This window comes from Rhea pennata, chromosome Z (genome assembly GCF_028389875.1).
Source record: "Rhea pennata isolate bPtePen1 chromosome Z, bPtePen1.pri, whole genome shotgun sequence".
Taxonomy (NCBI): Eukaryota; Metazoa; Chordata; class Aves; order Rheiformes; family Rheidae; genus Rhea; species Rhea pennata.
The window spans coordinates 31,175,160-31,199,082 of record NC_084702.1 but is presented as its reverse complement, the minus strand read 5'-3'; the positions used below and the strand labels follow the sequence as shown (position 1 = coordinate 31,199,082).

Genomic DNA, 23,923 nt, shown 5'->3' with positions numbered 1-23,923 from the left:
TATTAACTTTCCTGGAGAAAAGTATGATTAAGAGAAAGGTTACAAAGGGTCTTTTAGAAGATCTTTCTTTAAAATATACATGTATATTTAGAGTTCAGTCCACTAGCAGACTACCAAACCAGACCCTGAACCCCAGAAGGGCAAAAGCATTTAAACATTCATCCCCTTTGCCTTCAGTAACTAGACGTTATTTTACATATTTTGTGATGAAAACCTTTCAAGCATAAAAGTGTGCAACTTTACACAACACTTGTCTTGATTGTAACACAATAAGCTAAGTCCAAACAATGTACATGGAAGAAGGTTTTCACATGAATGATATTATTCTGATTTTGCGATCACATCCTAAACCTTTGTGGAGTTAATCCAAAGTCACTGTTATTTTGACGCCAGATTGTTTACTTACTAGATTAACATTATCCCCTTTCACCTCTGGAGCACAACCATCACTTAAACACCTAGTATCTCAGATATAAAAGAGTAATTATAGTTATGATAATCTAAATATTTTCTCAAACCTTTCATCAGAACTGCCAAGAATGAGAAAGCTGGCTGCACAAACAATATTCACAACAATATTAGGTATTGATCATTCACACAATTGAAGAACCACACAGCAGTAAGAAGAAGACTATTCTCCATTCAGTTAAATTCCCTGAGATATTGGGCCATGTGTTTAGACCTAAGTAAAAAAAGCTCTCCTAAGCCAACAGACAAGTCACAGGCATGAAATTAGGCACCTGATGAATGATTTCCTGGGCTGAAGCCATAAAAAGCCTACTGTCTCAAAAAATAAATTTATGTTGATTAGACTAGTATTAAATTTTCATATACTACTACTGCAGCTACACGCAGTCCGCATACATTATTGCATTTTGCCATCATAAAGTCATATCTTCTCCAAATCTCCAAACCTTGAAAATTAAGAGCATTAGGAGGGAAAACTAGGCTCTAACAAAGTCAATGATAGGAGTGTCATCAACTGCAATGGATCCAGGAACTCACTTCGGGTGTGAACTCTCCATGTTGTTAATTAGAGCTGTTAGTCAGACTGTCAATGTCAGTAGTGCATGGGCATGAAGTGACCTCTCCAGTGTTCTTACAGAAAGTGTCCTCTGGGTATCAAAAGACCTGTTCTGAAATATATCTGTTCCATTGCCAAGAGATGACAAAAATAGCTAGTTTCACAAGAGAACAGAGACTGAGCTGACAATTTTTACCCTACAAATTGCAACAGTAACCAAAGGAGCGATGCTATTCAAACAGTGCAGACCCAATCATGATTTAAGCATACACAGCAAACCTGTTTTGCCATGAGAGTACACTGCAGCCTGTGAAGTTATTGTTCTAATTTTTTTTAAAAAAAAGAGCATATTCATTTGAGCTCATTCAGAACCCAGAAAAAAAATCAGCATTTGCTGGAAGGGGAATATAGGAGAGGGGAAAAGAGGAAAATACTCAAAAGAGATGGAAATTTTACTTTACAACTCCTCTAAGAGGATATTATGAGCAAAGATGACAAAAATAAAAAATTCTAAATCATGGATTTGTTCTACACTGATAGAATAGTAGCCATTCACATTACAGGAAAAGATATCAAGGGTTATTTAAAGAGACAATATCTGTAGAAAAGAACCAGGTAATGGCATAATATTGACAGAAGCAAAACAAACATCAAGAAAAATGATGAGAAAGAAACATTAGGGGAAACTGAGAAGGGGATCCTATGACTGCAACCTATTAAAGTAGCAACATTTCGATGACTGATGTTGATGAAATAATTTCATCTTATGTATATCAATGCTGGGCAGTGGCAATAGCTTTCTACACCACACTGAACAAATACATCCTGATAAACTTCTGAAAACGAGACTTTCATGGAATGTCAGCGAGAAAGCAGCTTGTCTATAAAGTAAATCTCATTGTAAAATAAAAAGTCCAACACATTATTTTTATTAACTCTGGTGAGATTTTTGTACATGTAAAATCATATAGGAAGCAGAATACTAACGTTCCTGTCTTCAGGATCAGAGGTCAAAAGATTTCAGGAGTGATTCTGTGATCTGTCAGCTGTCTGACTGTTCATTTTTTGCTTCACAAACAGCAGAAGGTTTTGCCTTGTAACAGAGTTACTTCACTAAAATGTACATTTCGTGCCTGTTGTGGTGCTGGGCACCCATGCTGGGCACAAATACCACCAGCTGGTCACCAAAGCACACAGAGGTGTATTTTGCACCCTGGGATGTATCTGGTCTGGAATTAGACCTTAGCTACTAGAGCAAACTGTTGCAAATTGCCTATCACCAAAATGGAGGTGAGGTGGGGGAGGTTAACGCCACAGACTGTATGTGCATGACAGTACACAAACTTAAAACTGACAATGCTGTCAACAGCCGGGCATGACAATTCACAGCTTTGTGCTTGCCAGGATTACAGCAAAATTTCTCTCCACCCTCTTTTCCTTTCTTGAAGTGCTCTGAGATACATGCTTATATTTCTTCTGTACATACTCTGACATGATTGCCAACCTAGCAGAAAACGTTCGAGTTCATTTATTCAAATCCAAAAGACTCTTCTTTCTACACTGTACCAATATTTGTAGGAGTGCTTATGTCCTGCTCTGCTACACAAACGTAAAAATTGGAATGAAGCTAGTATTACTAAAAGACTTGGTTATGGGAGAGAGGCTTTTTCCCTGACCTGAACAAGGAGGTTGAGGAATTGTGCATATATTGCTTCTGCGGTGGGGTGAAACTTGCACTAACTGACACATGGCTGCTTTCCAAGGACCTATTGCTGCATTAATGAACTATTTTTGCAGTTTCTACTGCTTCACTGCTATTTTGCACTGCTTCAGCCAGGCTCCATCCAAGTAGCCCTCAGGAATGGTTAAAAGTATTATTGTTATTAGTAAGTGCTAATAAAAATATGAGTTAGTACTTATTCATACACTTACTTATAAAAACTTGTAATGAAGCTAGGCTTTCCTGACACCTCTTACAGGAAGGATTCTCCTGACCTAGAATTTGCCAAGACCTGGCACAGGCACTGGACAGTCTCCAGCTCTCCACTAACACCACCCAGCCAAGTACATTTCAACATTGCCCCACAGGAGGGGATATGGCAAGCCTTCAAGCTGCTGAGGAGACGTTGTCTGTGTTTTACTGAAAAGTATTTCAGGATTCTTTTTAATTTTTTTTTCTGATATACACTAATGAAATATTTGCTGAAATTGGTATTTTCTAATAAAACGGTCTGAACAGAAAATATCTGGTTCAATCCCCAGTGTAGCCAAGAAGATTCTGTAATTCAGGCAAACTTCTAGATCTAAATTATGTCAGGAGCACTTCCATCAGTTCAGAGCACCTCAGGTAAGGCAGGCATAAACACGGCTGAATGCTCAGTATGTAATGCTCCCTGGAATGCTGAACATTTTCCTCTATCAATTAAATGCATAGGGAAACTTTGTTTAAGAAAATCAGTCATGGGGTGCAGTTCAGCATACTTATTCAGAGAATAAATTGTGTATAATTAGGCCTCATGGTACTAGAACAATATAAACTCAAACACATTGTGCTCTTGTTCTTTTATGTCCTGTTATCAAAAGAAGCAGCTTCCAAGCAAGTGTTTTACTATCCAGTCCCTTTCAGACCATACCCCAGGCCCTATCATTTTATTTGCTTAGGTACCGTTGCTACTGGAGACATAGTCCCATAATCATTTCCTTAATATTAACTAGCAGAAAACTTCAGCAAATTTGTTTGGACCTTTTACAGTGCCAGATAATAATTTCTGTGAATATGATATTTTAGGAATATCTACATAATACTATAAATATATAAAAACATAGACAGGAAACTGACTACTGATCACACACCTAGACTGAGCAACATTTATTATTAAAAGTATATATCTAAAATATCAACATTTTCACAACTGCAAATAAAATTTAGTGTGTAAAAGTACAAGCTAATAAAGAAAATTGAACTATGCACATTTCTTAAATCAACTGGGACCTGGGAAGAGATGGAAAGGTGAAAAAGGTAATTGTATCTATCTCAATGAAAATCTTCTGCTCAATATACACTAGTGGTCCAGAAAGTAAGTAGTGGTATATATATATACATATATATATATAAAATATAATATACAATAATAATCCTGTAAATTACTTGCCACTACTTAAATTAATTGTACATCTGCATCCAGCACCATATGCACTTTCAGTCAGTCTTTCTCAAAGAAAAATGCAACCATAATAAATGGGATTCACAAACCAGCCGTGATCATTAATAAAATTGAAAGACTTGTATTATTTTTATTGATTAGTTTGTCCTGCAATAGTTCTGAAAGACCTAAATCTTTAGGTCTTTCAAGATTATGAAAGACTGCAAACAGTTTAGCCATAAATGGTAAATACGTGGTACTTTCTACTTTTGTGATACAAGAGCAAGACAGCTGAAAGCAAGGCTCTTCCTTATAAAATGAAGAAGTTATCTTATACAAGCTATAAAATTTGCAATGATGGCATATTTCTGAGTCTACGGATTTTGCAGAATTCAGAAAGGAATCTGACATATTCAGACATAACAAAAACATCTGTTTATCTAGAGTCACAATTCAAACAAGCCTGGTTCAAAATTTTTCAATCTCAGAGATGGCACAAGCACCTCACAGATTTTCTTGGTGGAAGAACATTGAATGCTCTCAGCTTGTTTGTTTGAACATTTCAGGTAGAAACTGCTAAAAGCTGAACTCTTTTGGAAAGTTGATCTGCAGTGTACCAGCGTATCCTAATATTAGCATCATCATTCCAGGACCTATAATTGCAAATAAAGCTCTATGGTGCTATGTTGTAAAAACACCTGCTGTTTTTTCAACACACCTGTTGTTTTTCTTGCTTAATAGAATTAACACCTTCACTAGCCCTGACAGGGAAACAGGAGAAATGAAACAAACATGGTGACATGAAATCACTTACGAGGGTCAAACAATAAGGCAGAGAAAATATGACACAGATTTCCCAATTTATGGTCTTGAGGTACTCAGATCACTCCTCCAGAGAGGTATTGTGAAAACTCTCAGGCACCTATCAAGACCTTCTTCGATTACAATAACAAGATTAGTAGTGATTAAGGTGACCTATACTTCCACAGCCTTCTCATTTCTTCCGTTTTTAAAAAAATTGTAATCCAACATGCTACAGTTCCTAAGTGTCATATCAGGTCCTTGAATCAAGTTGACCTTTTCATTGCCTCTAGCCTGCATTTCAAAGAACATTTTGTATTACCTAGTAATCTGAAGAACTGAAACCAGCTTCTGAGAATGAAAAATCTTTCATCTACATTAAAAGCCATTTTGAGTAAGCTGACCTCCTCTTAACTATCTCCTTGCCCTGCAAAGAGTATATTTGAAAAGAAATAAAAAACTTGACAAAAGCAGAAATGGAGAAAAGATTATGTCATAGTGATGCCCACACCTGACCCTGAAATGTGCATCTTCTAATTCATCACCGTCTATCGCTGTAATCCCACATGTCAGATGTGGCTTTTCACTGACCAAACCTGTATTTTGTGACAGAACAAAATAGAGGCGTCAAGACAGCTTGATAGCATATGTATACCTCCTAAAATGATCAGCACTGAGAGGCATAGTCACACATACAGTCATGCCTGCTCATCACATAGCACCACATGCCAGTGAGTGCATGCAGGACCTATCCAGCATTCACACCACACAGGCAGTCTGCTGCATTCAGTCTCAAGTTTCAGGTTCAAGAAATCTAGATTAGCAGTATCAGCTCAGATCAATTCAAAGGGCTGTTAGCAGAAAAGGCTTAAAACAAGGTAGGTAAAGAGAAAACAACCAAAAACTGTGCCAATTAAAAATAGACAGACCTGAAGAACAGAATTTCCCCAGATCAATTTTGGAAAGTAAAAGATGAAGAGGAAAAAAAAGTCTTATCTTGGTAAAGCTATCATCTATCATCTTACTATCATCTTTGTTACTTAAGTTTTTATCATTCATAAAATTAACTACTCTTTCTCTGTCCAGCAGCAATAACTGCCTATGCCAAGCCACAGTAGTGAATTACCTGAATCATGTGCATAGTCTAAACAGCAAGTGAGAAGAAGGATTTTTTAGTATTTGTTCCAAATTTTCCAGATATCAATTTCTTAACCTGAAATACATTATGCTTTGCATTGCCACTCAGAAACATGATGAGGCCCAGGTGTATGAGCTGAAGAGCATCTCTGACTGAAAAAGCAGAAACCAGCATGCCACACTCTGAATTCCCACAAATCACCAGCATCACTTCCACTTCATGCAGGATGTATTTCTGCACTCTTTGGCCCCACACTAGTAAAATAGAGACCTTACCTGTTTCAGGTGTATGGAGACAAAAAATAGAGTGGCATCTTCTTTGTACTGATAACGCTGACAAAAGTCTTTAAGTCTTTCCCACTGATCAGTTGCAATGAATAAAAAGTCACAGTCAACCCTATCAAATGTTGTTTACAGCTGTAAAAAGTTGATCAATCACATAACTACCTATATTTAGTTAACAACTGTTAGAGATGCATTCAGTAATAAATTAAAGATATTAACTTTAATTAGGCTCAATTATGCTAACTTTATTCTTAGAGAATAAAGAATAATTCTTCTCACTAGCTGCTCTTTATGCAATAATTTGCTTCTCTCCCTCCTCCTTCATCCTCCCCTTTGGGGTTTCCATGAATCTATGCATGTGGACATCAGAGATATCATGATATTTCCTTTAAGTTAAGATATGCAAATAGAGGAGTACTATGTAGTACCTCTTCCATTATATCTATTTACTGGTTATGTAAAATCAACCTCATATTATATGTGCTGATGGACAGAGAACATATATACTGGGATTTGGAAAGGCTCTGTTGCTTTTGAACTCAGGGAGATTTTGAAATATTTTCAGAGAAAGCAGAGCTGGAACAATGCTGAATAGATTTGCCTACTGTGAAACCTTTTTACAATTAGGTTCACTTTTTGGAACAAGATAGTCATGTTGCAATGTTTGCATTATGTTGCCCATTGGTAAGGCTAAAATCCGCTTCTATGTCATTCCCTGCTATATAAAATTTCACCCGGTAAAAGGTGGTATTACTTTCATTGAACTAAAGTGGAAGCTAAAGTAAAGGTCAGTGACATCAGGGTATGCAGGTAGACACAGACTGTTTCTTTAATAAAGTGGGCAGTTATTATTAGCTGCTGACCTGCACCAACAGCAGAGTGTTTTTGAAGTGCTGTTGTATTAATTAGGAGACTTTCGAGGCACAGTGTCAAAACAATATCAACTGACACACTTTCCTATGTCTAACCACATAATCCTGTTTCCCAACATAGAGCTGTGCCATTCTTTACCCCCTTGTCTATTAAAACATTCATGAGAGCTCACACAGCAATAAGTCCTCTCTGAATCTCCTCCGACATCTGACACTTTTGCACCTGCTCTTTCATTTCTCACACCCCTCCTGCTAATGTCTGATGTTACATTGCATATCAGTTCCATAAAGCAGCTGTTCCTTAGCATGGATTGACAGCACTTTAGACCCTGACAGAAAGCAACTTGTCTGGAGCATTAAGCAAATTCGAAGAGAAAATGAGCACAAAGCAAAGAAAGGCAAGATGAAATTCCCTCCAACAGAAATGCATCCAAGCTAAGCAGCTGCTAAAACAGGACTTTTGTCAGCAATTTCAAAAGAATAAGAATTTTGTCAGAGGTTGGCTTGGTGCTGTTGGCTTCACAGTAGCAAGTCAAGCTCTATCACACCATTCCTCACAGCTTTGATCCTGAATTTATTCAAAAAAGTCAAATTGCAGAACTAAAATTCAGTTTTAACATATCTAGCATATCATTCCTTTGAAATTTTTAAAAGATTTGCGAATGTGGGGACTTTAAATGTCCGATATAATCATATAGAATAAGGGAGGGAGGAGCAAAGAGTGATGGTGAGCTCCCCCCTGACTGGCTGGATGGTCAAACTTCTGGGAAACTACTGTCCTGTTCTTCTAACAGATTCAGCTGTTTTTATAACTGTTACACACACAACATAAATAGTAAGGGCAAAAAAAAAGGCTTAAAGGTTGAGGGGTTACATGCTGGTAAGACACCCTGTCTCCACTGTTCCTGCTAAGTAGCATAAACATTTCCTTTTGCTGAATAGGACTGGTCACAGCAAGAGAACCAGACCAAAGAAGACCCAAAAGATCTGATTTAAAATATCGTTTGAAATTGTATGCATGTCTAAAAGCCCTTTATGTACATTTTGGATACTGCTATGTTTGAAAACACTGGGAGATTAACATTAGTCCTTAATGAAGCACAAATCATAACAGTGACTTTCAGGTCAGATACACTAACATTGTTAAAAGATGCAAAACATAACTAATATTGTTTTTCAGGTAGTCAAAAACAAAACAGAGAAACTGCACCAGCTATGTCTCAGGTAACTTTCTGAATGCTTTGAAAGCTTCCCAGTTCTCTACTTGCTGATATCAAGACTTAGCTGAAACCTTCTAAGCATCAGAGCTACAAAACAGGATTTTATTTGATCTGTTGAAAACAGGGTTTGCGAAACAGCCAGAAAGCATAACCTTGCCATTTATCTGAATTTCAAAGGTCGATTTATTTATGATTGACATGGAAACACAAGCATACATACACACATGTTCTTTCTTTGACAAAGTATTCACATGCTATGGCAGTCTCTGTCTCCTATCTTCACTTTGCACCGCCCAGACCTTGAAAAGGAGATAGAAAACACACACTGGTACTGAACATTGTTCAGCACAAAATATTTTTGCAATATTCCTTTCTTTTAATTTGATTTTGAACATCACAACTTCCATCCTTAAACATTTCTGGCTTGATGCTGGTGGTGTAAAGTGGCTTCTCACCTCTGTGACTGTGGGCATGTGGCACACCAGATTGGACAGATGGAGGAAATGAGAATTTCCTCATCTTCCCTCTCTTCTCATTAAATGTATTTCAGGTCACATCTATCAATACTCTTGGCTGATGTAGCATTACTAACAGAAGTTTACAGTATGGAAAAAGAACTGGCCCTTCAACACAGCAAAGCTGTCTCTTTGAAATATCAACCCAAAAGAGGTATTCTGCCATGCACTGGAAACATTAATCAGATGGTACAGTAAGTAATTGTAGAAAGCAATAAATTCTTAGGGAAGCATATCTCAGAATAAGGTCAAAGCAGTTTTTCTACACATCTATAGCTGAAGGCATACCTACTCTATAATACCATGTTTATTTCTAGAAAAAGTAATTAGTTGCATATACCAAAACAGCCATAGGAGTTGTATATAATAGTGAAAATACCAGCATCTTACCGAATCTTAAACTCATCTAAAAACATATGGGAAATACAACAAATGCAACCATCCCTCCCCCATCTCTGCAGCCACAGAGTGTTACAGCCAGTAAAATATTGTTGTGCTATGAGAGGGACTACATAGTGTACAGGGTGTGCCTTCCTGATCTGCTAAGCTACAGGGGCAAATTCAGCTCTACCAAGGAGCCTTATATGTTATGCTCCTTATATGAGTGCCATCACAGGGAAGACTATGCCCTAAACCCCACAGTTCAGCTTCCTCTACTGAGCTTAGTTACTGTGGTCTGAATGCATGTGTTACATTACGCAGACTGGAATTCAACTGTAGGTCCACAAACCTTTGCTGCCAGAAGACTTACTTAGCAAGCAATCTAACCTTGAAGATCAGCAGAACTTTAAAATCTAAAAATTATGGAGATTGTGATAGTGGAAGAGAGTTAAAAACAGACATTGAATCAACCTGCTCTTCCTTAGGCATGGTTAGTACACTATGAAATCCTAACCCTTCCAAAAATGAAAAAGGAGAGCATACAAACCCAAACTTTTGTAAAGGAGCATCACATCATTTAAAGATTAAGTGAGAAGAGGTACAGCGTGCAGGAGTGGCCTTTGGACACAGAGAAAGAGCATTTTGGAAGGAATGAAAAGGCAAACAAACAGTGCAGCATGAGACAGTGCTCAAGACAGGGCTAAAGAGCAAAGCCAGGCAGAAATACCCACAAAAGGCCAGCTACTGGACATGCTTATTATAGGCTAGTTAGACACTGTGAAACAGGAAGTACAAGCCAAAGTCTAATGCCATGTTTGAAGTAAACCAGCTTTTGCACACTGAGAAAAGTGGACTTATTGCTACCAGTTATTGAAGCTATCAACACAGAGTGAAGAACTAGAGCTAATGCTAGCATAGCTAGACCATAGCATACTTCAACTTAAAACAAAGCTGCTCTATGCTGAAAAATGAAATCAGCAAATTTAAAAGGTAAAAAGTATAATCATTATATGTTTAAGTTATCTGGAAAGTCATACAAGCTGAAGACACAGATTCCTTTCGTGAGCTGCTCCAAATTACAAAACTTACTAACAAGTTAACAGATTTTACAGAATTCCTAACAATATGTGAATTTCTTAGGTAGCTGACTGACAAATTCAGACATGGAAACAACTGATACACCAGCAGAAATCTGTGTACAGATATGACAGCTGTACCCAAATTAGGAAATTTAATTCAAAATGGGTATTTGATGCCATGTTTATATAATGGTTTGCAATAATACATCTACATTCTCCGTCTGTCCCTCTTGGGCAGTAATTACATTAATGCATTCTGTGATCCATCCCCCTGAGATTTCACCCCTAAATTAAGTCACCGTATTGTATTTCGTGTCTATTTAAAAATCTGGAATTCTTTCCCCAAGAAAGCAAAAAAATAAATAATCAATTAAACTAAAAACTTCTAGTCTTCTCTATTTTCTGCATCTGTCAACAAGGAAACAGAAATGGAGCAGGGAGACTGATTACTGATGATGTAATTCAAGCTCTGCTCTGATCATCTCATAAACCTTTATGGTGCTGTCAAAAACTCTTGACTGAGTTACAGGCCTGTTATCTATCTGCTTGAATCCATTATCGTGTATGTTATCAGTGTCTCTGTAGCCATTATTCTATGTACAAAACCAAAGTAAAATTAGACTCTGATCATTTTTGCTGAGTTGGAGCTTTATTTCTTAAAAGTAAGTTTTACACAGGAGAATACTGTTGCTTCTCTCAAGCATTTCTTTACCCTTTCCAGAAGGGACTTCTAAGGATTTGAAAGTCAAACAAAAATTGGACTTCCTAAAAGATGATAAGCAGGAAACAGTTTTAGAAGTTCTCCAGTTTATTTCATGCATCAGTTAACACATTTTCTTTTTTCCTGCTATTGTAAAGGGATCCCATTCACCTACCAGAACAAAACTTCCACATACTTGCACATTCACACTCTCCAGTTCCCAGTACTCATACTGCAGAGGAGAATGACAAGCTATGAATATTTCATTGAACTAATAGATTTTAGAAATAGATGTATTAGATAATTGCATCTAATCTGTCAAATGTGGAGTCACAAACACTTCACAATGTCTCTCCACTTTCCCTTTTTCATAGCCTCAGACAATTTAGATTAATTCTACACTTTTAATTCATGAAATAGTTACCAGCCAATGACTACCACCTTTTGCTCATCTGAGGATTGAACATCAGATACCTATTATATTAGCAAGGATACTGACGCAATTGCTCTGAATAACATCAGCCATATTGACTATACTGAAGGCCAAACACCTTGTAGCCTTTTAAATCATTTGACAAAAGATATTTGCTTAATTGTATGTGCAGCTTACAAAGCTGGCCTTGAAACATTGATTCTAGGAAACTAATTTTATGAACCAAATCAGAAGAGTTTGTGTAGCCTGCCTCCTGGGTTACAGCAAATATAAATTAAGTGCTACCCTCCAAAGAAGCAAGGAAATACAACAGGCAATGCCAATATATGTCTTTTGGACTTTGTAGACCACTCTGACATGATGTTGTTTCCATTTTTTCTACAACATACACAGCCATATGCCCAGCTCAAAGTTTTTCCTATAGTAAGTAACTGAGCCATTACCCAGTAGCCTACATGCAGTTTTATTGCCTTTAAAACCAATCTGAATATGAGACTACTAGAGGAGAACAAACTCTCTGAGCTTTCTGAGAGAAATACTGACCTCTTGGGACTCAGCCCTGTAAAGATTTACATGTGCAGTTAGCTTTACACCGAAATGCTACCCACAACACATAGCATAGGGTAACCCTATGCACTATAGGGCATTTAGAAGCCACTGGAAAAATTCCCGTCAATTTTAACAGATCAGTGATTGGGACTAAATACATTGATTTGGTCTTTGCATTTGAATTCATTCACCTTTCCTGGCTCCTTAAATTTGACTCCTTTTCTTGGTTAGGACATGATCCCAAAACAGATTTTGCCAATTCCATTCTGATTTCTTTTTGCCTTTTAAGTAGAATCTTCTTTTCAGATCCCTACCTTTGCTAATCTGAAAGAGGAGGAGTGGAAAGAGGAGACCTGCCCCTGCATCGTTCCTGCTGCAGCCAATGTTTCAACACAACATCCCCTCCTGGTGTGAAGCTAATGTTGCTCCCTGTTCTGGTTTCCTTTGCATCATTTCTGAACTGTTCTTCATCAGATAAACTGTCTTATAGTGAAAAGCTGGAGGATTTAATTACTGTTTATATTTCCTCAGAGCAGAACATAAGCATAGCCAGCCCAGATCTCACACGAGCATACCCTCCAGCATTGCCTGGAAATCACCAGTAGCAGATATTTAGAGGCAGAGAAGAAAAAGTTGAAATCAGCCACTAAGAGCCTGACACTTCTCCTTAAATCTCTCTCCATCCATCCTCCAATAATCAGCTGTTTAAGGACCTGGGAAATATTGATGGCATCTGAAACTATGGTTAGATTCTAGAAGACTATATTAGTTTCTCTGACTTGGAGCAAGTCTTGGAGCTGCCACCACACAGAGCAGCCAGTTATGCATCCACCACAAGAAACAATGTCATGCCTGGGAGTCCTTTCACAGGTGTTTAAGATATGTTCACACCATGCTTCACAGGTAATATAGACTTACAGTCCCATCAGATATTTATGCTCATAGCAATATGTCGTGCTGTTCACAGACTTCCCTATACTTTTTTTAAAGAATAACAGATATTGAGAACAAATTAAAGCTAGTATATAAATTTGACTGTCAAGATGCTCTTTGTTTCCACTGGAAAAAGTTTATATGTAGCTTTCCCCGTATCACCACTGGGCAAAATCCCTCTTGGGATCATGTCCTCCTTCATCTATCAGAATAAATGTGAGTAGAATTTAGTCACTTCAAAACTAAAACAGAGAAGCTTGGTCCTGTTTAACTGCTGGTAAGCTGTTTACAGTGATAGCACTACTAAAACATTATTGCTAAAAACTGCCAGGGGTGTAATCTAATCTGTTATGAGAATATTTTAAACCTGTGATAAAATAGCTTATTATACAGATAAAAAAGGTACAAGAAACAGTTATCTTACTTCAAATGGGAGCTCTGTTATTTCCAGATTTCCAGACAAATCCAGTTTTTCCAGATTCTCACATTCACCCAGTTCTGGAGGGACTGACTTCAAATTATTAAAACTCACATTGAGCACTTTGAGGTTTTTTAAGCAGCCTGTTAAGGAAAGATAATTAAAATCAGTGCAATAAAATCACAAATGGTGAAAGTGAACCAAAAGTTTACTCAATTTAACAGTGAAAAGTCTCCTCAATAGGATGATGAATAAATGATGAATAAACACTTCCTGCAACAGGCACTCATTACTGACACTCACTGTTGTGCTGCCCTCCATATTCAGCCTTCCCTTAATCAGCAGAGGGTCCAGCAAAACTGTGAGAGGAGGCAGCAAAGACTTGCAAAGACCTTGACTTTAGTGGTGATGAGATTCCTATTTACCTTAGGAGAAACAGAAGTTGGGTTTTGGTGCAGCAACTTCAGGCAGGACTTGCTCATTCCCTGACTGAGAAGCATCTTGGGGATCGCTGCAGAACATACTCATGGCACATGATTGTGCCTACCAAACTTACTGGCAGAGATCACAAACTGTATCTGCTGCATCCAGTATCGCATACTATTTGATTTAAATTCCAGTGATTTTAATAGTCATATCTAATTATAAAAGATAACAGGTCTGGCATTTTTTTCATTATTTACTTTACTACAATCCGTCATCTTTGTCAGCTTAATTTTAGAGCTCCAATGATATTTTAGGATATGTTTAGTCACATTGCACTTCCAGCTTCTTCTGTTTATAGCATTACATAATCTTCAGTAAAAGCAGGTTTATAAACATCATTAAAATGCAAAATACATTATACCGCAAAAGTGCAAATTATACTGTGACATACTCAAAGGAGGACGTATGGCATTTAAAAGTACTGAATAGCTGAAATGTTGGCAAATGGATCCTTAAACGCACTCATAACAAAGGGAAGAGATTGTTCTATGGATAGCTGTCCTGCTGTATTATATAGATGATCTTCCCCTCTCATCAGTGACCAAATACAGCATCACAGGGAAAGCAGCAATAAGAAACTTAAATCCAATTCAGCAGTTAGAAACAAGGGAACAGCATCTTGTGTTAACAGGTTCTCAAAGCATGCTACATATTGGCAAACTGAGCCAAGATATATAAAGTTAATTTTTGTCTATAAAAGCACTCTATCACGTAAAGTATCACTTAACTCATACTACAGATACACAATTTTATATTATATCATGTCTTCTATTTATAATCCAATTTTAAGAGAAAAATCTGTTGTTTCACAGGATTTGAACAGTACTGTAGAGAACCCCTCTACAGTAGATTGCAAGTACTCAAATCAATGTCATAACAGTAACTTATCCTTAAGATACCACTAGAAATTTAGTTAAACTCTCTCCAAAGCAGCTGCTCACTTTTTGCAATATGTTGAAATCATTAGTGAAGGCCAGAGAGCACTTCCACAGGAAAGAGCAGAGAAGAAACATAGAGAAATGAAAACCCTGCAATTTTCCTCTGAGGAACTGCTGTTCGCAGAAGCAATGCAAACAGCATTTGCTGGACAATACTAGCAGCCCCCAAATCTCATAGGCCTGCATTTTGCACAGACTTCTGATATCCCCTTAGACACAGCATTTCTCTGAACAGCAGCTGGACCAGCCAAATCTTTTCCCCAGGTAGGCAGATGAGACAAGTGTGGGGAAAATTCTACTGGTTTAATCTCTGCAGGTTGCATCAAACAAACAAAATATACAGAAGCTTCCATTCAGCTAAGCAAGACTCCATTTTCCGCATTTATATAGCTCTGCCTAGAAGTTACAAAATGAGATGGTATTTTAAAATTTGTCTCTCTTTTTAAGAAACTAACCATTTTCATCTTTTTGATATAAACTGCTGTTTCAGTTAAACTAGAAGAAGCAAAATTATCCACAGGAATACAAAAGACATTTGCTTTGGTGGTAGAATGCTGTCCCACAAGGGTCATTTGGGCTGATATAAGATAGTAATAGAAGCAGCTTAAGGGTGTAAATATCAGAACCTTCTTATCTTATTTCCAGATTTTCAAGCACATAAAAGTAATCCAATCCAATCCAATCCAATGTGCTATGATGCAGACATACAAAGGTATTACACGATGCTAAACAGAATAAATATCAACTTTTCAACTCATCATCGAACTGGCTCCAACCTATACACTACCACTTAATACAATCCCATTCATTAATTTACCACATTCCATCTCAAAAATAGTTTGCTTTTTGACATGCATTATTCTTACTGAAAAATATGTTAAGAATCCATGATTAAAAACCCTTCCAAGATTAAAAATGACATTCTAATTGCCAGTTTAAATTTACTCATAGAAATTTTATAACCATCCATTCTTTTGCTAATTTTATCTGTATACAGCTCTTCTCCTTCCCTGATGTTTATTTCCCTGACATTTTCATAGGCAGCAGACATACTAGCCTTTGTTTCACCAGCCTAAAAAAGCCAAGTTCTTCTACTCTTCTCTCATAAAATAAAAATTCCCTTTCCCGAACTTACCTAATAGACTTCTTTTGCATCAATATCCTTCTGAATAACCTTTCTTGAATCTGAATAACCACAACTATATGCAATACTCCAGACATGTTCTTATTGTTGCTCTAGACAATAGCATTAGTACTTTTTTTCAGCTGAAAGTATCTTGCATTTAGATTACCTTGCAGTTGTCTTTTGTGGGTGGGTATCATACTAGTGGGTCGGTCTGTGATTATTAGCCTGGAAATTTCCATTCTTTACTTGTTTCTATTTAATGAACCCAAAACTTGTGGCAGGAATTTTGGCCCCTGAGCACATGACCTTGAACTCTGTAATCATGAATTTAATCTCTCTACTTTTATTGCTGGCTTTGCACCCATTTAACTCCTCACATTTCAGCCTGCTTATGCAGTGGCAATACTTTGCAAACTACGTTAACAGAAAATTTCACTAGCATAGTTCAGAATTAAGAAATAAAGTCAAGACTGATCCTTGAGAAACTCCACAAATAACCTTTCTCCTTACTGAGGGGCCAGTCTCTTGGTTATTTTTAGTTGTTGTATCAAATACCATTTTCTTAGGTTCAAACATTAATTTTCCGTAATCCACTGTTATCAAATGTTTCACTGGATGCCAGATAGACAAGATCCATGGCTTGAAACTCAATAAAAAATAATAAAATTGCTGCTGCTACCACATCATGGTTAACTATGCCTTTATGACACTGAATGTTCAGTTCTATAAAAAAATGTAAATTAGGGATAGCTAATATCTCCCTGTATTTTCCAGGGAAAGGCAGTTAAAGTAGTAATGAAATCCATAGCTTCTCTGGCAGTTTCACATTTAAGAATATTTTATTTTTAAGTGGGAGCTGCAATGACAGAGTTGTTGTCTATGATACCATTTATTCCCAGTTTGATCAATTAATTCATTATTTTAAAAAATTAAACCAGTAATTAAACCCTATAATTGTTGAAGGCAATGCAACTTCCTCATTTAGATAAGCCTGCATTAGCACTCCCAACAAAGTATCTGAGAGACAAAATATAGGTGAGGTTACAGAAAGCCTTTATCAACCAGGCATCCCATTCAGTGCAAATGTAGGTCAGCTTGCATAAACTGAACTAGAACATAAAGCAAATTTTTGATCTGATCCAGTCAAGACAAATTAGCTAGCACAGCAGCTTCCTACAGACCAAAACAAATAGCCTCCTTTTTTCCAATCTTCCCTGCTACATCAGTGACACTGCCTTTGATTTATTTGAAGGTGGATATTGATGTTCAAGCTTACAGTTGACAGGTTGATATTTAAACATCATTTTTTTTTTAACTTCTGATCAGGCACTCAACAAGAAGGGGGGATTTTTACTCCCTGAACTCCTTTCACATAAAACTTTTTTCATAATAAATATACGAAATCTCTTTTGCCACTAGAGCTTATAAAAAATGTAGTGCTGCAATAGATTGATCCTGGGATAGTAAAATTTCATTCTTAAAAAAAAATAAAGTAAACATACTAATAGAAATTGTGAACTACTATTACAAGAAAAAAAAAAAAAAAAAAAGATAAAGCTTGGAATCTAGGCCTGTTGTTAGAAGAGTGTTAGTATGACATAAGAAAAAAAAAGAAAAAGTCTTTTCATAGCAGAATAAGGCAGAAAAACATGAAGTTTTTGACAGACAGCAGAGAAAGGTAACACCTGGTAAAAAAGTAGGGCAAAGGTGTAGTGAAAGGGCAGAAGATACTCTAATAGATCAAAAATCCTACATAAAAGCATCTACCTGTGACTTCTTTTTTTTATTTGAACAGATAAGCTGGTACACAGGTTCCACTCTCCCCAGGGATGCTCAAACAACAGTGCATCTCCCAAGGGTGAGGGCACAGGTCCAATACATTTTTATGTACACTGTAGTTGCATAAAAATGTATGACAAACTCAATGGACAAGAATCTTTTGGCAAAAACAATTTGTGTAATGGGTAGTTTCCATGGTAGAGTTCCAATCTGAGCTCCAATTTACCCAGTGGCACTATGTGGCCTTTGCAAGATCTGATGATGCTGAAGCTTGTTAAGGCAGTATGTTTGTTACGTTTTAGTGCAATTTTATCCATTTTGAGAGCTTAAGCAGGGAAATAAAAAGGATTATTTCCTGCCTAAGTGGCCCAATAAAAAGTACATGTTGGTATTTTGTGGTATACTAATCATAGGTTAAATCCTGATTATCTCATCAGCTTTTCTGCTATTAACAGGTCATCATTTGAGCACTAAGCTTAAAAGTAACCGGAACCCTCTTAAAAACAGTCAGCTTGCAAGAAAAGGTGTTTAATACTCAGTTGTATACATGACTCAGTTGCTGGACAGATAATGTTCAGCATTGAGAAACTACCAGGGGAAACACACGATATCTTCTAATTCCTCAAAATAAAACAGCATTTAACTGAGAATTCATATTTTCTTCTTGGAAATTCATGTATTGGCACACTGGGAATTTTATTAATACAAAAATCTATTCTAGGTATCAAGAAATCATGCTAAACTATATTACTTTTAGTTTTTCCCCTCTGAATTCTAGGTAATTGGATTAATGGTATGCACAAATGAAATTTTACAGTGTGAGGTAGGGAAGACAAAAAATTCCTATGATTTCTTTTAAAGACATCTCTGAAAGCACAGCTATTTTTTTTCTCCTAAATATCTGGCACACTGGAATATAATGAGGTACAAAGATTTATTAACAGCTCTTCGAGATTTTTCATGAATAGTAAGAGGTAAAAAAGAAATCCTCATACAGTCTCACAATCCCATTTTAGGGAAAGCTGAGCAATCACACAAAGACTTGGACTACTACCTCCACTCAGTATGGGAATATATTCATTAGGATGTCTTTAATGATAACAGCTGCTTGTGTAACTAACATCACTACTTTATGCCTAACCAGTGCACTGCAGCTCTGCCTTCAGCATGGTATGTAAGCCTAAATTGCAGATCATGTGGAAATTGTTGCACAAGAAAATCCACCAAGTATGCCCTATTCATGATCCTTTCTGTTATTCCTGGGAAAAACAGACTTGACTACTCCTAGTCAGACAACAGCTCCATTTTGCATTCTGTCAAGTTTTTACTGTTTTTGTTTATTCACTTTCCCTGAAAACATACGCTATTACACATAAAGAATCAAGTCAAAAAAATTCTAAGCTGTTCGCTGATCCAAAAATGATCTTTTCAAGTGCATACGTGAATATAGCCAAGAACATATTCTGAAATATCTCAGAACAAAGTTCAAGTCTTTCTTCTCTCTGACTTAGAGCAAAGCTTTTCCATCTAGATTAGGTAAAACACGAACTTCAGTTCCTGTGGACTTTTAGGACAGAGACCTGTAGGAACCAGGACTGCAACGATACTTTTTATCCATTAAAAATACTCTTACGATCGCCTCTCTTTTTTTGCACCTTTAAACCCATCTTGTTAAAATCAAAAGTAGCCTTGTCTGGGCTCACCAGTTTAGCTTCTGCTAGATGATTTGTTGGTCTAAATTTGGCTTCAGTTCTGTCAGAAGATTAAAGACTCCACAGCATGCATGTCACAGTTTCAACCATCTGTCATTACTCTCAAGTATGTTTTAGGTGTGATATTTATGTATTCACTGCTGTTTTGTAAACAGAACACAAAATGGTAACCTAAGCACTTAACCTTTCTGGAGACCTTACCTTCTGATTTTACACTCAATCCTCACTCCTTGCTTAGATAAAGCTTCCAAACTGAACTCACAGAGACTATTTTTTTTCTGTGATAATTTAGCTGTTCGATGACTGAAGTTTGGGGCTTTTCATAACTTGAAGCAGCATCCAGAAAAAGAAACAAGACCTCAACATTTTTCATAATAAGATCTAACTAAAATAATGAACACTTCCAATACTTGCTAGTGCCTATGTAGGTATGCATTTACAGTACATGTAATAAACTATGGCTATTTGGAAGGGTAAAGCCTTACATGTCATCTGAGAGAGCATTAATGAGTTGAGACAAAAATCTCTCCATAATCTTTGCCATATCAAAGGCTGCTGTGCTGCATTACTAATAGAAGGTCTATTAACACAAGACATTCACAAAAGCTGAAAATCATTAGGTAGTTTTAGCAAAAAAGTACTGAATAGTTTGACTACAGAACTGAGTCCAGGAATAGCTTTTTTCTTAAGCTGGATCTTTGTCTGGATAGACTAGTATTGCTGCTGAGATGTAGAACTATTGTATAAATTTTCACTACTACTAAATAAACGTGTTTCATTTAGTGACAGTTTCATGTAAATTTTTGCAGTGTCTCAAGGGGAAAGATTCAAACCCTTGTATCTCCAGACAAGTGTTTAGTACGATCATGCTGACTCTCGTTAACCTGGAAAGTCTTTCCTGAACTACAGATCAGCTTTAACAGGATGGTGGTGAGTGCTATAATACTGAGGCAGTCCCATAACAATCTGCTTTCTAATATTCACTGATACTTCCAGTCAAACACTTAAAAAAGCAGCAACAAAAACACTAAATGAAAAGAGCAACATCCTGTGTAGGCACTGGAGGGAGGAGCACAGATTGGAGGGAAGACAGAGGAATGGGAATAGCAGGAAAGCTTCTGATGAGCAGAACTGATGTAATTTAAAAGGCAGTTGAAAGAATTGTGTTTTCTACTAGACACATTTGAAATACATTTCCTTTTTTCACAGGAAAGGTCTGAAACAGGCTTTAAATTATCGTCTATGGAGAATAGGTTATGCTAGTCTGATCTGGCTTTGTGCCTTTATTCTGGAAACAAACTGCATTACCATTCATAATCACATTTTCTTTGGGATCATTTTCATTATTAGCGCCCAGAATTACAAGGGGAAAAAAACCTCTTCCTTAGTCTCTACCTGCCTCAATAGTTAAGTAGTGACCCCTTAAAAAAGTTTAATGGCCTAGGATAGCCTCTGGAAGGGACCCACATCTTCTTCCCTTCCACATGACAGAAGGTATGAGAGTTCATTAAACTCACTGACCCATTTGACTTCTGCAGTCAAAGTGCTAACAAAACAGTTAGTGTTTATTTTATGTCTATTATTTCCTGTTTGTGCCTCGTTTATGATTTGCTAGTGTATTTAGCTGTCAGGTTGACATCGTAAGATATACCTAGATGTCAGTGGGAAATTTTCTGCTAACAAAATGTTAGTAAATAAATCACAAAGTATTAGTGTTAGTTTATCAGGTAGAAAAGTCTAGCTGTGATTTCTGTGCTTAAGGAGACTCTCTTTTCCTGTTTCCCTCAGTTAAAATTATTGTAATTGTGGAGATGGTTTTAGTCTTTATTTTTCACTTGAAAGATATTAATTCATTGGGTGTATAAGGAAATCTAGGCACAGAGCAAATTTAAGACTACTGAATTAAAAAACAAAGGCTGATCTGTTAGGCAGCTAGTACACCTCAGTGCATGGACTTGACTAGAGGGGCCAATAATCCCCTCTAGCATAATTTTTCAGCTCACTGCTTACAGCAACATTCCTCCTTGTAAGAACAGCTACTCCCTCTAAAACCATTAATCTGACTTTTTATTTTGTAAGATCAGAAAGCTTCAAAAAAGGCAGACCTATGAAAATTACTATTATATGGATAAAATAGCAAAAGTCAAAGTAGGTAAGAGTTAAGAATTACATTAAAAAAAACTCAGTTGTCAAGTTGGAAATAGCACTTTACACAGTGATTACTACTGAACCTGTTATAAAATTGAATTTTCCCCCCAAATTATATTTTGAGGACTTCCCTATTACTAGTATCTTATACTTTAGTTCATCTTGTCTGAGTTTTATATCATTCCTAACCTATAAGGAACATAAAACACCTCCCATTCTCAGGCAGGAGTCCCCATCCAGCTGAATGTCAACAGTGACTCTCTGAAAGTAAGACAACAAGAATAAGTTAGTTTTCCGACATCTAAGCTATATTTAACCCATGATATTGTATGCAATTCAGCAAATACAACTACAAAGCTATAAAAAATGACAAAGTACTTACTGGAAATGAGACGTTTATCAGTGAATGAATAAGAATAGCCATGCACATTCACTGTCCTGCATTATAGTTGAATAGTAAGAGTAAAAATACCTAAGTAGTGTGAACCAACATACCAATTTCCACTGGGAGATGGGTGATTTGATTTTTTGACAGCTCCAATACTCTCAGATCCTGAAACAAGGCAATGTAGGCTGGAATGGTTTGAATCAGTGTATTGTTCACATGCCATTCTTTCAGATGTGTCTGTTCTTTCAGAGAATCTGGGAATTCCTGCAAATTAAATTATATTTCATAAACAGAAAGCATAAAGCTGGAAATGGGTTCTACCATATTTCTAAAAAGAGTAGAGAAAATTCCAGGGCCAAACTTCAACATTTTGCCTTAATTATTTTGATGTAGACAAGCAATTTCTTCAATAACCCCTGTAAGAGCTGTTCTCCTCTGGCGATCACTGCAGTTGTCTGTCACCATACAGTCAGTTTTTAACTGCTGGTGCAGACATTTAGTTCTAAAACTGAAATCTGTCTGTAGCACTCAGTCTGTTTGGTAGCTCCTCCAGTTGGAGGGTTTTTTAAAAAAAAAAAAAAAAAAGACACATTTCAGTGCTTTAATTCACACATCACGACATGGTAACAGAACAGAAGAAAGTATACGGAATGTGGAAAAGGGGATAGGCTACTTGGAAGGAATACAGGAATCATATCAGAGACTGCAGGAATGGAACAAGGAAGGCTAAGGGCCATTTGTAATTAAATCTGGCAAGAGGTGTCAAGGACAACAGGAAGGGCTTCTTCAAATACATCAGTAGCAAGAGGAAGACTAGGGAAAGTGTGGGCCCACTACCAAATGGGGTGGGAGTCCTAGTGACAAGGGATACGGAGAAGGCAGAATTACTGAATGCCTTCTTTGGTTCAGTCTTTACTGCTGAGGGCAGCCCTCAGAAATCCCGGAGCCTGGAGACAAGGGAGAAAGTCTGGAAGACTTTCCCTTGGTGGAGGAGGATAGGATTAGAGATCATTTAGGCAGTTTTGACACCTACAAATACATGGGACCTGATGCGATGCACCCACAGGTCCTGAGGGAGCTGGCAGGTGCTATTGCTTGGCAACTCCCAAACATCTTTGAAAAGGGATGGAGAACAGGAGAGGGGTGTGAAGACTGGAAGAAAGCCCATGTCGCTGCAGTCTTCAGAAAGGCAAGAAGGAGGACCCAGAAAACTACACGCCAGTCAGCCTCATCTCTGGAAAGGTGATGTCATCTCTAAGCATGTGGAGGAAAAGAAGGCAAGTTAAGTAGTTAGCATGGATTCACCAAGGGGAAATCATGCTTAACCAATCCGATGGCCTTCTGTGATGGAATGATTGGCTGGGTAGATGAGGGGAGAGCAGTGGATGCTGTCCACGTTGGCTTCAGCAAGGCTTTCGGCACTGTCTCCTATAACATCCTCCTAGGCAAGCTCAGGAAGTGTGGGTTAGATGAGCAGACAGTGAGGTGGATTGAGAATTGCCTGAAAGGCAGAGCTCAGAGGGTTGTGCTCAGTGGCGCAGAGTCTAGTTGGAGGCCTGTAGCTATCAGTGTCCCCCAGGGCACAGTACTGGGTCCAGTCTTGTTCAACTTATTCATTGGTGACCTGGATGAAGGGGCAGAGTGCCTCCTCAGCAAGTTTGCTGATGATGCCAAGCTGGGAGGAGTGGCTGGGAGGAGTGGCTGGGAGGAGTACAGAGTCCTGCACCTAGGGAAAAATAACCCTAGGCACCAGTCCAAGCTGGGGGCTGACCTTCTGGAGAGCAGCTCTGCAGAGAAGGACCTGGGGGTGCTGGTGGATGACAAGTTGACCATGAGACAGCAACGTGCCCTTGCGT

The 23,923-nt window shown here is 37.5% G+C and overlaps 1 protein-coding gene across 2 annotated transcripts in view; it reads right to left on the bottom strand.

Annotated features, from left to right (window-relative positions):
• The window catches only part of LRRC2 (leucine rich repeat containing 2), an 81,749-nt gene that overhangs the window by 28,006 nt on the left and 29,820 nt on the right, over positions 1-23,923 (bottom strand). For both annotated transcript variants that reach the window (XM_062599655.1, XM_062599656.1), the window contains exons 4-5: positions 22,175-22,331; positions 13,497-13,633 (exon numbers count right to left, since the gene is read on the bottom strand). In XM_062599655.1, the coding sequence (XP_062455639.1) occupies positions 13,497-13,633; positions 22,175-22,331 (294 nt within the window). The remainder of the gene's footprint in view (positions 1-13,496; positions 13,634-22,174; positions 22,332-23,923) is intronic.